This window comes from Vitis riparia, chromosome 11 (genome assembly GCF_004353265.1).
Source record: "Vitis riparia cultivar Riparia Gloire de Montpellier isolate 1030 chromosome 11, EGFV_Vit.rip_1.0, whole genome shotgun sequence".
In the NCBI taxonomy this organism is placed as follows: domain Eukaryota; kingdom Viridiplantae; phylum Streptophyta; class Magnoliopsida; order Vitales; family Vitaceae; genus Vitis; species Vitis riparia.
Genome location: NC_048441.1, coordinates 17,348,662 through 17,362,109, shown reverse-complemented (window position 1 = coordinate 17,362,109; position 13,448 = coordinate 17,348,662). Strand labels below are relative to the sequence as shown.

At 40.5% G+C, this 13,448-nt stretch overlaps 2 protein-coding genes across 2 annotated transcripts; one reads left to right on the top strand and one right to left on the bottom strand.

The window, feature by feature from the left end:
* The first annotated feature begins 540 nt into the window (after positions 1–540).
* Positions 541–3,772, top strand: LOC117924812 (nuclear poly(A) polymerase 4-like). The gene is made up of 10 exons (XM_034843521.1): positions 541–645; positions 1,256–1,333; positions 1,463–1,570; positions 1,716–1,778; positions 1,864–2,025; positions 2,129–2,242; positions 2,336–2,398; positions 2,468–2,797; positions 2,868–3,032; positions 3,164–3,772. The coding sequence occupies exons 1-10, from the start codon at positions 541–543 to the stop codon at positions 3,770–3,772; spliced, it is 1,797 nt and encodes a 598-aa protein (XP_034699412.1).
* A 4,191-nt stretch (positions 3,773–7,963) lies between these two features.
* LOC117924711 (protein DETOXIFICATION 51) lies at positions 7,964–10,473 on the bottom strand. Its single transcript, XM_034843432.1, has one exon. It carries the CDS (start codon positions 10,319–10,321, stop codon positions 8,729–8,731), a length of 1,593 nt encoding a protein of 530 aa, XP_034699323.1. The 5' UTR covers positions 10,322–10,473; the 3' UTR covers positions 7,964–8,728.
* Between the last annotated feature and the right edge of the window lie 2,975 nt (positions 10,474–13,448).

Sequence of the window (13,448 nt, the reverse complement as noted above, 5' to 3'; positions counted from 1 at the left end):
ATTACGTAATTTATTACTTGAATATTATTTTTTTTTAAAATATAATCTTTTAATTTTTATTTATTTTTTAAAATTAGAAACCAATCAAAATAGTTTCTATTTCTAACCGTGGGCACAGTGCTTTTCCCGCGCCCCGACATCCGTACGCGTCGGCACGCGACACATAAAAACGGCGGTTTCGCCTTCCAAAAATAATCAGGTGCGGCTCAATCAAACCGAAGACACCTTCTTGCCCAATGAAAATAGGAAACCTGGCAAGAAAACCCCACCCGACCACGGATGCAGCAAAGCTACGCCGCACTCGAAATATTCTCCGATAAAAGGATTATTACACGAGGCCATATCCACGTTAAAGCCCTCCCCAACTCTCACCTGAGAATTGAACACATGGTGGCACTAGTCTCTTTTTGGTTTCTAGAGACCACCGTGATCTAGGTTTCAGTCGTGATTTTCCTGCTCCTCCGCCGTGTAGGGTGGTTTTTGATCGGAGGTTTAGGGTTTAGCCGTCATTGGAGATTAGGGTTTTTGGTGGGTTTAAGAATGGAGAATGTGAAAGTGAGAGTGAAACAATTTGGCTTGACAAAGCCAATTTCTTATGTGAAACCTACTGATTTCGATATAAGAAGAAGTTTCGAGTTAGAGAAAGTATGTGATCTTCTTTTTTGGAATTTTATCGTTGTCTTTTGTTTGTCATTATCGTTCAAATAATGTTATTGATCGATAAATTCATAAATGTTTTTAGAGGAATGTGATCAAGGTTTTTTTTTTTAATTATTATATTTAATTTGATTTTGATGGTCCAATCAAAGTTCAATTATTTTTTGGATCAAACTTATTAATTATATTTTTCAATCACTTTAAATTACTATTTCTAGATTTCTATAATTCTTTGTAGATTAACATAGAAAGAAAGAAAGGATGAAGAAGGTGTAAAAATAGGAAACAATGAGGTAAAATTGAATGAACATTATGTTATCTTTGTGTTTGTTTTCATATTTCCATATTTGTGTTTATTGCTTTAAATTATGTTTGGTTTCTAAGAAAACGAAAGAAAGAAAAAAATTTAAAATAAATAAATCATTTTTATATATTTTTTAAAACTTATTTTATTTATTATAAAGATTAAATAATTTTAAAATATATAAATTTCTAATTAGTTTAAATTACATTTCATTTTCTTTCATATTTTTCTTAATATTTTCTAGAAGCAAAACATTAATGGGACGTTTGGAATAATTTTCATTTTGCATTGCAGGTGTTGTGGGATGGTGGGGTGTACCAAGTTGAGGAAGAAGCAAGGAAGAGGGAAGAGATTATTGAAAAGCTACGTGTGGTGAGTTGCTTAGTTTATTAGGCTCATTTTAATTTATTTGGATTTTTTTTGGTTTTGTTCGGAAATTTGAAGAAAAGAAAATGGATGTAAAATTAATTTTTTGTTTTTGGTTTTTTGATGATATGACAGGTTGTTAAGAGCTGGGTAAAGCAAGTAACTCGGTGGAAAGGATATACAGATAAAATGGTCGAGAATGCCAATGCTTTGATTGTAACTTTTGGGTCATATCGGCTTGGGGTAAGTTTATATGGGCTTGTTGATACTCTTCCATTGTAGCGCACAGACCCCATTTCTGCCGTTCATTTTGCCAAGGCCTTTGGAAAGAGGTTCTTTTAGTTCTTGGGAAATCTAGTGGTCTTTTGCTTACCAATAATGTTGACAGGTACATGGCCCTGGATCAGACATCGATACTCTGTGTATTGGGCCATCCTATGTGAATCGGGAGGTGAATGATTTCTTTGTTGACAGGTCTTTTGCTTCTTTTCTTTCTTGGGTTACCTGCCCTTACAACTGTCTGTGACATTTTCTAGGAAGACTTCTTCATTAGGTTGCATAATATCTTGATTGGTATGGAAGAAGTGTCGGAACTGCTAGCAATCCCCCATGCCCATGTCCCAGTAATGAAGTTCAAGTTCGAGGGAGTATCAATTGATCTTCTGTATGCAAGTGTCTCCCATTTGGTTGTTCCTGATGTAAGCGTATGCTTGTGTTCTCAATTCTTCTTTACTTGTACATCTTTTCTGATACTTAGAAGTTTCTGCCTACTTCTTTAACCGATAACCGATTCATTTACAGGACTTAGATATCTCCAATGAATCTATACTATATGAAGCTGATGAGCCAACAGTTCGAAGTCTCAGCGGCTGCAGGGTTGCAGACCAAATTCTTCGACTTGTTCCAAATGTTGAAGTAGACATTGAATTTCCTAACTTTACAATATTGTTTATTCCTCAATGTGTACTCCCATCCTTCGCTGATTCTTTTCCTCTTTTTCTTGACTAGCATTTTCGCACAACGCTCAGATGTTTGAAGTTTTGGGCTAAAAGGCGCGGTGTTTATTCAAATGTAAGTGGGATTAATTCTACATGCTTTACATTTTTAGTCTTGCTGCTCAGCTTTGCTTGTCATATTTAGGTTACCGGATTTCTTGGTGGGGTGAATTTGGCTCTTCTAGTTGCTCGTGTTTGCCAGCTTTATCCTAATGCAAATACCAGTATGTTGGTTTCGCGTTTCTTCAGAGTTTATACTCAGTGGCATTGGCCCAACCCTGTAATGCTGTGTCCCATAGAAGACAAAGAGCTTGGTTTTCCAGTATGGGATCCTCGCAGAAACCCCTTGGACAGGAATCATCATATGCCAATCATCACACCAGCATACCCAAACATGAATTCCAGCTACAGTGTTTCAACAAGTACTCTTGAGGCTATGATGAAGCAGTTCCACACCGCCAATAAAATCTGCAATGTATGATCATAAATCTCTCCACAATCTGTGGCTTTTTTCACAGGAGCTAATGGTTTTCTTGTGAATACAGGACATTGAGCTCAATAAATCCAGCTGGGGTGCCCTGTTTGAGCCTTTCCTCTTCTTTAGATCATACCAAAACTACCTCCAGGTTGACATAACTGCGACAGATGCTGATGATTTACGTGCTTGGAAAGGTTGGGTGGAGTCCAGGTTGAGGCAGCTGACTCTAAAGGTAAAACCACTTCTCAGAACTGTGTTACGAAGAGAAAGACTATATATCTTAACTTTCTAGTTGATATTAGTATACTGAATGGTGGTCTGTGAGATTATACTGTTTTGATTACACCATCTGATGTTGTACAGGTAGAGCGATGTACAATTGGAAAGCTGCTATGCGTTCCATGTCCGCGTGAATACGTCGATACATCCAGGCAGTGTTGCCATTGCACTTATTTCATGGGGTTGAGGAAGAAACCGGGAGTGGAGGTAGGAGAAGTGATCGACATACGTGTGGCAACTCAGGAGTTCAAGGAAGAAATAGTAAACATGTTCTCGTTCTGGACACCAGGAATGGAAATCCATGTATCTCATGTTCTCAAGAATCAGCTCCCATCTTATGTTTTTCCAGATGAGTATAGAAAAAGGTCTCAGTCATCAAAGTCCATAAACCAGCAACATCAAAACAAGAGGAAAATAAATTCTGAGATGGTTGATGGGAAGCCCAGTGCTTCTGGGTGTATGTCTGGTGGAATGTCAAACAGCTCCAGTCAGCTGAAGGCAGATATGGGATCATGCAAGACTGGGTATAAGAGGAGAAGATTAACACCTGAAGAGGGTTTTGGTGAGGAGAGTAAAGGGTTATCGGTATCAGAATCAGAATCAGAATCAGATGGGCTAGCAAAGGAAAAAGGCTCAAGCTTACTGCAAAATGCCTTGCTGAAGGAGGTAGAGGTCTCTGAAAATTTTCTCTGACTCTCTATTTTAATGTACTTGTTTGGCCTTTTTACCAACTTTTGTTACTCACATTTTCCTTGCTGTGTTGCATGTGAATCTTGAATCTTGAAGCCAAGGGTTGGTGTTTGCTGTGGGATGTTAGCCAAAGCTCAGGGTGAAGAGGGATGTGGTTTCACCATGTATTCTCAGGAATTCTAGTAGAACTTGTAACTTGTGGGATAAGGCTTTCAGCAGCATTAACTTGAAGACTTTGTATTGGGGTGTCATATGTATATATGTGCCATTGTTGCACACCTGTATGATCTCTGTTGACTCTTTGTAATTTAGCTTATATATAGTGCAGAATGTGATTATCGTTGTTCTTTGTATTCTTTAGTACGAAAGCAGAGAATTTTTTTTTTTTTTTTTTCATTTTTCTTTTTGGAAGCAACATTGGTGGAAGTTAAGATATTGTGAGCATGGGCCAGTAGAAGCCCCTGGACTTTCAATTGGGCCACAATTGACCCAATGAGGTGCCCAATGTCCTCCCTGCCAGGCCAGGATCGAATTAAAGGCCCCCGACCTCCAATAGGCCTAGATAAAAATGGACCCAGATAAGGGCCATTCGCTTGGCATTTTTAGGACCGGTAGCCTGAGTTAGCAGTGGCCCAAGTGAGGTGTTTCTTCTTTATTGTGTGTAACATGCATGGCGTGCAGGTTTTTTGTTTCCCACCATCGAAATTTATTTAAAAGAAGAAGCAGTTCCAGAAATCTACCATTACGGTTATCTCAAATATGGTAAATGCATTTTATCCTTAACTCTGAAGTCAATATTCAAAAATCAGCCTGCAGAAAGGAAAGTCTCCATTAACGAATTTGAAAGGCAAAACAATATTTTTAAGACAAGGTGAATAAAGAAGGAAGAAGGAAGAAAGGAGAAGAATCTCCATTGTTCTCAGGCATATGTATATGTTTATATAAGAAAAGTAAAAAGAAAATAAACACATGCATGCAACATGAAAGCATGTATGCATGGGATGGAAGGTTGAATCACGTAGCATGAGTGAGGTTGGAAGAGGGACATCTATGGAGGGACCCTTGTGTCGAGATATAGGGGGGTGGAGGATGATGGGAGAGTAAAAGGAAAGCAGAGAAGCTACAAAAAAATAAAAATGTGACAAAGGAGAGGCCATGTGTGGAGGGGACATGTCATGCCAATTTGAGAAATAAAGAAACGGTAAGTTGAACAAATCATGGAACTAACACCCCTACTCATGCAAGGCCCTGCTGCACATAAAAGAATATTCAAACACCAAGTCTTATTGCATCTCTCTGCCACTTGTTGCTTATAAGGTGGACAAAAGGGTCTGGGACTGTGCCCTAGTTGATCCACCCTACAATCTCACTAGACCCCTCTAGCCTTCCCTTTCATCCACAGACAGCCATGATGGGTTGGCGGGTTTGGGTGATGATGATGATGATATGGTGCTGTTGTTGGGGTGGTGAGCAGTACTGGTGTGTGGTGTGGAGTGTGTGTGTGTGTTCAAGAATGACAATATCTCTTTGAAAACAACCAAAAGAAAGACTACTGCTAGCTACTGGAGATTTAGATAAGGGGACAAGAGGAGAGAGAGGCTAAAAGCTGGGGGAATGGGTAAGTTGCTGAAAAGGGTTAGCCATGTGAGAAGCATGATGGTCTAGAATCATGTTGTCTTTCTCAATTTCTATATATTTTTTCCCTTCTTCCATAGCTGCCTTCTAGCTTCTATTTTACACCCAAGGGGAATGGCAGCCATGACCCCTCACCTCTTCATAGAGCTGCCTGTGGGGACTCTCTTTCTTCAATACATCCAGTCCAGGCTTGTTTCACCTCCCTTATTATTATTCTTCCCTTTGTTTTTTTATGACTCCATATGCTGCCAACATGCCCTATACAACATTTATGTGCGAATGGGGATTTCTTTAATATTCAAATACCAACTTAAGATATTTTCATATCATATTATATTTATGTCCATACAACATTTGATATATGTTACTATATACTTGGACCAAAAAGAAAAAAAAAAACAAAAAAACAAATACCCTTGTGAGCCATAGGTGATTGACTTGGGAAAGCTGTGATACTGATAAAAACAAATATTCTTGCTCATGCTTTATGTTTTTCTTTGGTGGTTTAATTATGTTAATTGCGTGCCCTCGCTCTACCATGTGCTTCGGTAGAGCATGCAATTGACCCGAGATAATCTTAATCTAATGCATATAATTAGGTACATAAACAAAACCTATATTGCAGTAAAGTGTTTGCATACTTGCATGTGATTATGCACCTAGGATGTTGCTAGCAATTTCTGGTATATGAGAGGCCACCGTTTTTGTGCACCCTTTTGGGTGATAGACAATGGGTCCCTTTCCATTTTGTGAATCGGGACATCAAAAAGTTAGAAGACATCCTCCATTTTAACTGCGGTTGTTTGACAAGGGGCCATGGTGCTTCGTCATTTTTTTTTCTTGAATTTTTTGAAATCAATGTAAAGAGAAGTCATAGATCTACAACATTTTTGGCCACAAAAGAAAGATAAAATGTGTCCTGATCAGGCGAGGCTCACACACAACATACACACATGCCTGGGAGGAAATATTGGCTTTATACACTGGGGAGTTTGAATTTAAGGCCACATGGCCTAGACATGAGTATTATTCATTTGGCATGCTTGCATAATTTGAAGTCGTGACCTTTTCTGATATGACATTGATTACTGAATCATTTTGCGTGGAGGAGTGGTGGGTTTCCACGCCAAACGCCACCCTTCTTTAAAACGTCTATTTTTAGCAAGAAGTTCCGGGATCGTTTGTTATATGATTTATCACTTTGGAGATGTGCAGAAAAAGGAAGGGAAAAAACCAAGCCCAAGCCAAAGACTTGGGTGAACACAATTTCAATGCGTCACGCTGGACGTTCCCCCAAATCGCATGAGGCAAAAACAGTTTCTCCCGTTAGGTTGCTACCAATTTTGCTGACCTCCCATGTCAAATTTTCTCTCTTAGGGCCATATCCCAACAGTAGGATCGATCGATCAATCAATCAAGCTGGTTCAAGTAGGCATCATTCGCCATCACATCAAATGAAAATGCTTAGCTATAATTGCCACCTGATCATCATTCGTGTCTGCTATTATGGAAATGAGCTGACAAATTTGGAATGATTAATGGAACATCAACAGCATAAATGCACATCATTAATTTGACGAGTGCCTGCTCTACTGTTCTGTTTGGGATACACGGTTGCATGGTGACACTTTTGCCGTACAGAAAGAGACTTGAATCTAATCTTGAACATTCAGACTATTAAATCCCATAAAGTCGCCCTCAGATTAGTAGTCTCTGATTTTGGTGGAGAAGTCATATTAAGTAGGCAGACATGGTTTGGAGGCAATGGCTGGTAAACGCATAACAGCAGCAACGCGTGTAAGTGCTGAATTCAAAAGCTTGGTGCCAAAAAGTTTTGGAGTTGGATGGATTTGATGGGGTTGGGTCCGGAGAAAAAGTAGTGGGGTTGGAGTCTTGAGGAGGAGGAGAAAAGGGGAGATGAATTGGAACTGTAGAGGCACAGAGAGTGATAAGAAGGGGAGGGATCGTACGTAAGAAAAGAACAAAAGTGGATTTGACCGGTGTGTGTCTGCGTGGAATAGTCGATACCCCCCTCGTGCAACATCTGCATAAAGAACTTCTGCCACTTCAAAACAGACAAGAACTTGTTTTCTTTTCCTTCCCTATGCTGCTGCCATGGCTGTTCTCTTCTGTGGAGGCCCTTTCTCTCCCCACAACCCACCTCTTTTTTTTATTCTTTTTTTTCTTTAATAATTTGGAATACTGGGTTGAATGAATTATTTTGAAGGGTGGGGGAGGAAACTAAATTTGAGTAAGCACTGGAATGTTGTTGCTTTCTTGAAAAGGTAATCAGAGGGAGAAGAAGTGCTTGGGAAATGTAGATGCATCAATTTTAGGAAAATGTGACCTCAACAATGACAAAGAGGCATTCTGAAAAAATATACATGTGAAAGATAAAAGTATGATGCATGGGAAACAATGCCTTTGGACCTTTGGAAAGTGTTGCATTCATTTTTCAAGCAAATGGGGTCGGTTGTTTTGACTTGTTTTGCCACTCTGTTTTGAACGATGACATCAAAAGGTGAAAAAAAGATTTACAATTGACATAAAACACCCCTGTTGACTGTCATTCATGGTTTACTATTCAATTCTCCTGGTGAGGAACAGAAGAAAGGTCACAATCCTTAGCAGGGAGATATTATTGAGGATTATATGGGGGGTTGGCCGGTTGGGTTGGGAAAGGGCGAATTATAGACGCGGACCACAGTGGAGAGTAGAGCCAAAGCCCCCCACTGAAAAAGTATGAAAAGAAAAGGAGAAGACCATGGGAATGGAGGAGGTGATTGGCCAAATATTTCTACCCTACCCTATCAACACAGCCCATGGTGTTCAGATAGTATAGAGCTGGATGATGATGACTTCAATCACCACGTGTCTTCCTCACACTTGAATGCCTTCCCCTCTGCCCTTTTGTCTACACATCAAAAGCTCAGAACAAAAAGGAAGAGACATGTCTGGATTTATGAGACACTCCCCAAAACGGCCAATTGCTTTGTGGCATCACTGTTCCAGTCTCTCTCTTTCGTTTTCTCTCCTCTTCCTTGAACCATCCTTTTTAACTTTAACGCAAACTGCCAACCCCTGACAGTGAAAGCTTAACAAAATAGTCCACAATAATTAATGGAATTTTTTGGGAAAATAACAACAAAAATTCTCCTTTATCATACTTTCAGGAAGACCCCATCTCTCCCAACCAAAAAATCAATAATTCACAATCACAAGTTCAGATTTTAAAATTAAAATGAAACCAAAAAAGAAAAAAGAAAAAAAGAAAAAATAAAATAAAATTACACCTGGGTGCCTATGTTTTGGTGGTCTCAACTCTCAAGATGATGAAGTGACCACTATGCAGATCAAGGGCTGTTCTTCATCCTTGGTATCAGCAGTTGGGAGTGGTGATACTGTGTCTCCGCACCCTGCGCAGGTTAGCGTCTTCGCCCTCATGGCTTGGTAGTTCCAATCAGTGGTCCCAACCACATACAACATCATCCCAGCGCAGCAGACCTGGGCCGCAAGCAAGCCCACCCAAAGTCCACAAAACCCAACACCCAGCCAAAACCCAAGCCCAACTGCCACCGGCATGCCCACCAGATAAAATGCGCCGAGGTTGACGTTGGCCGCCGTGCTGGGCCGTGCGCTTCCTCTGAGGACCCCACATCCTACCGTCTGTGGACAGTTTCCGAGCTCGCAGAGCCCTAGGATTGGCAGGGCCGCTGATGTCAACCGTAGGATCTCGACGTCAGACGTGAACATCCGGCCCCACCTATCTCTCATCCCTGATGCAAACATGGTTGCTGAAAACCCCATCACACCCGCGAAAAACACGGATACCATTGCTGATACCCTTGCCTTGTCTGGACGATTCGCACCGAGTTCGTTCCCCACGCGACTCGACACGGCGAACCCGAGTGACGATGGGAACACGTAAATCAACGACGTCGTTTGTATCAGAACACCCATTGATGCAACCGTTGCCTTGGGGTTCACTAGAAGCCCACACAGTACGATCATGATCTCGTACCACCACCACTCCAAACACACCGACACGCAGCTGGGGGCCGCCAGCCGGAGCAGCGGCTTCCACCCGGTCAAGCAGTCTATGCTCGGCGTGGTCCACGTTGGCTCGTGTATCCCGCGGGCCCACACGTAGGACACGAGGAAGATCAGTACGAAGAAGTTGGAGGCAGAGGAGGCGGCGGCGACGCCGGCTACGCCGAGTCGAAGGTGGGAGACGAGGATGAGGTTGATGGGTAAGTGGAGGATGGTACCAAGAAGTGATGCTATTGTGAGAGGGTGGGTGATGCCCTGTGCGCGAAGGTAAATGCGGATTGGGTGGATAAAGGAGTTGGTGAAGAGGTCAGGGAGAGAGAAGACAAGGTACGTGTGAGCGATACGTGTGATATCGGGGTCCTGATGCAAATAAAGAAGAATTTTGGACATGTTGAGCCAGAGGAGTGAGATGGGTACTGATGAGAAGAGAAGAAAAATCACAGAGCGATGAAGGGTCAAAGAGAGTAGCTTTGGACGTTGAGCTCCAAAGGCTTGTGAGCACAAGGGCTCCATCCCCAGTGCCAGGCCGGAAAGCACCGAGTATCCGGTGATGTTAGCAAAGGCTATGGCAAGAGAACCGGCGGCAAGTTGGATGTCGCCAAGATGGCCGAGGAAGAGCATGGAGAAGATAGAGCGAGAGTAGAGAATGAGAGCCGTTAGAGCTATGGGGAAGGAGAGGCGAAAGAGTGATTTGGCTTCAGTGATGATCTCGGAGAGGGATGGGCAAACGAATTGCGACTGCTTTTCCGGGTTGGTTTTGGAATTCTGGAAGTCCTTTATACAGTTGGGTAATGATAAAAAATCGGAATACGGTTTCTCGCTCACACCTCTGGTGGCGATGTTGGAAGTGGTGTTTGGATTACACATACTGATGATTCAACAACAGCAGCAGCAGCAGCAGCAAACTCTCTTTTCACTGGTCTTAGCCTCCTCTGTTTCAGCCTCTTCAGAGATACTCTCATGAACAGCGGCACCCACTAGCGCTCTCTCTCTCTCTCACTCACTTTCTCCTCAAAACGAGACACACAGATTGATTTCCGCCGGAGGCCAAGTATTAATAGAGAGGTTGAGGTGGGGTGGTGTTCTTGCTTTAAAAATTCAATTATTTTTCTTTTTTCCATTTTCTTTATAGGTTGGTTTGGAATTATAGTGATTTATTTTTAGAGAGTAATTATTTTCTTACTTTATGTGGGTTTAAAGAAAGGGACGTCAGACTGTCAGATCTTTCTGTAAGGTTCAATTTCCAATAAGTAAAAATGGTGTTTTTACGAGAGATTTTTGCTGGTTATTTCTTTCCCTCCGCCAACCCACCCCTTTGATACGTAACTCAACTTAAAATCACACTAGCCTACACTCCCCTTCCAAAAAGACAACTCTCTCCCTCTCCCCCCACCTTCACTAGAATAATCAGTTAATCACCACCACCACCCTATCAACTATAATTCCCTCTCCTCCCTTTTATTTTTGAACAAAATCGAGAAAATTGTGTCAGTTACTTTGACAGTTAGTGTCCGTTAAGATGTTCAATTCTAGTCATACCTAATTGTATGTTTTAATTAGGGGAGGAAGGTGGTAATGACCAGTGAGACGTGTGGATTGCCGTACTGTGGGATTTTTTTTTTGAAATTTTAATGTTGTAATTGGGTGGGGAGGTCCTTGTTGGTCTGTAAACGTTGCGCAGAGTCGCAGCGACGCGAGGGTGGCAGTTTAGGTGATCTGATTGGGGGACTGAAATTTGAGAGATGGACCCCACCAGCGGGTCAGGAGGGGTACACGTCAGCAAAATCATTTGTAAACTAAAGTGGGATTTTACTGCCAAAAATGCTGTCGACTGAGCCTTTGCCCCTCCAACTTTCTCCAACGTCATTTATCGCGTCACCCCTCCAGAAATTTTTAGTTTTTTTTTTTCTTTTTTTTTTTTTTTAAGAAAAAAACCGAAAATTCCTGGGGAAAAATAAAAAAAAGTATGCGATGGGTGGGGAGTACAAGAGGCGGGTACGTGATAAACGGAGGATTAGGAGGCAAGATGGCTGGCATTTCCACAAACAGATGGTAGGAAGGGGACATGGTCAGCAAATTCACTCCCCCTAAACCTGCGCATCAATCTCTTTTCTTCTTTTTAACTTTCGCTTTCTCTCTCTCTCTCTCTCCCTATCTCTATCTACCTCTGTTGACTGTGGTTGTCGTATCCTAAGGTATCATCTCTGAGTGTGTGTGTGTGAGGGTGTCAGGCCGTGAAGGCCTTCACAGGGCAGCAGTGGTGGTGGGGTGGGGGTGGTGGTGGGTGGTAGCAAGTAAGGAAGAAGGTACTCAGATTTTTGCCTGTTTGTAGTGAATCTGACTCTGCTGCACACACAGAGCTAGCCTTGGGTGCGCCACACTGAACCCCATTTTGTTTCTTTGTGTTCAGCCACTCTGACCCGGCCCTCTTCGCCTTTTCCCCCCTCTTGTGGACCCCCATCAGGATTTCTCGCCCCGAAATCTGCTTCATCCTTGATTCCACCGCCACTTGCCTATTTATTAACCTCTTTCCCCAGGAATGGACTCTACTCTGTAGATAGATTTTGATGGACACTCTATCATACACCCTTATCACCTTTCCTTCTTTTTTGTAATCATATTATCAATTCTCCTCCTATATGGCAGTTCTTTTTTCCTTAATAAAATAAAATATTTGATCCATCTTCATGGGTTATCCATTAGGGTGTCGAAATTTGTTATTAAAGCAGAGGTTTGACCGAATTAAATTGTCCAAATAAATGGAAAACACATCGGTGGCCTGCATCATAAATGTGGTCAAAGAGACTCAAAGGTCTCCCAAGACTAGAAGCAATAAGGAATATATTAATAATAACATCTGGGTCCTAAAATTTTAATGAGAGAAGAGCACAGATGTTAATGAGTAAGAGGGTTGGAGGTTGCTTTGGGGAATAATCTTCATTGTTATGGGGTTGTTTGTGGGTGCCAGTAGGAGTCGTCTTTAATCTTTATGGGTCATGGGTCATGGGCGGCCACCGTTTCATGAGTTGGCCATTTGGACTCTATTGACCATTCTCTATGACTTCCAACCCCTTTTGTCTTCCCCCGCTGACTTTCCTATTCTCCTAACTCCTAATTTCACTGCTCCCCTCTTCTAAATTTTACACACCTAATTTTAGAATAAAGAAGAGTTTTTTCTAGAAATATTTTTTGAAAATTTTATTTATAAATTTAAAAACACTGCAAATGAGAATCAATCTCAACAAAAAATGGTTTTTTTTTTCTAAGAAATTTAATTTCTCATGGTTGAGAATTGTTTTTTAAAACAATTTTTTATTCTTTAGAACAAAAAAATAAATAAAATATATTTGATAACAAAAAACCCTTTTCTGTTTTATATGTTTTAAAAAAGAAAATAGGGTGTTTTCAGATAACATCTTTTAGTTGTTTTATTTTATTTTTTTTAGGGTTGTTTTAAAAAATAATTATATAAACATGTAGAATAATTAAAAATAAAATACTAAATATAAAAATTATTTTTAAAACATATTTAAAAATATTAAAATTATTTTAGGTTTTCAAATAAACTTTTATCCTATAAAAATCTGATAGCGGTTATAAAAAATGGTTACCAAACATGTCCTTTGTTTTTTATTTTTACCTAATTAGAAGTGGAGCATGTGGATGAACGTGACAATTTATAACTTATCTTTCCTTTATTTTAGACATGAGAAATGTCATTAATGTTGGTGCATTCCAAGTCCTACATGATCTATCAAGTGCTACATTTATTTTATACATATAAGAAGAAGATGGACCATTAAAGAGGAATTTAATTTGGCTAGTTGGAGCATACTACAAACCTAAACTCAAATCCCATAATTGTAGCCAATAATTGACTGAAAAAAAAAATTTAGTTTTCAATCTTAAGTATTATTTTCTAACATTTTTATTAAATTTAGGCCAATTTTATAAATTAATGCATGATTAAAGTTTCATATTTAATCAAAGTCAT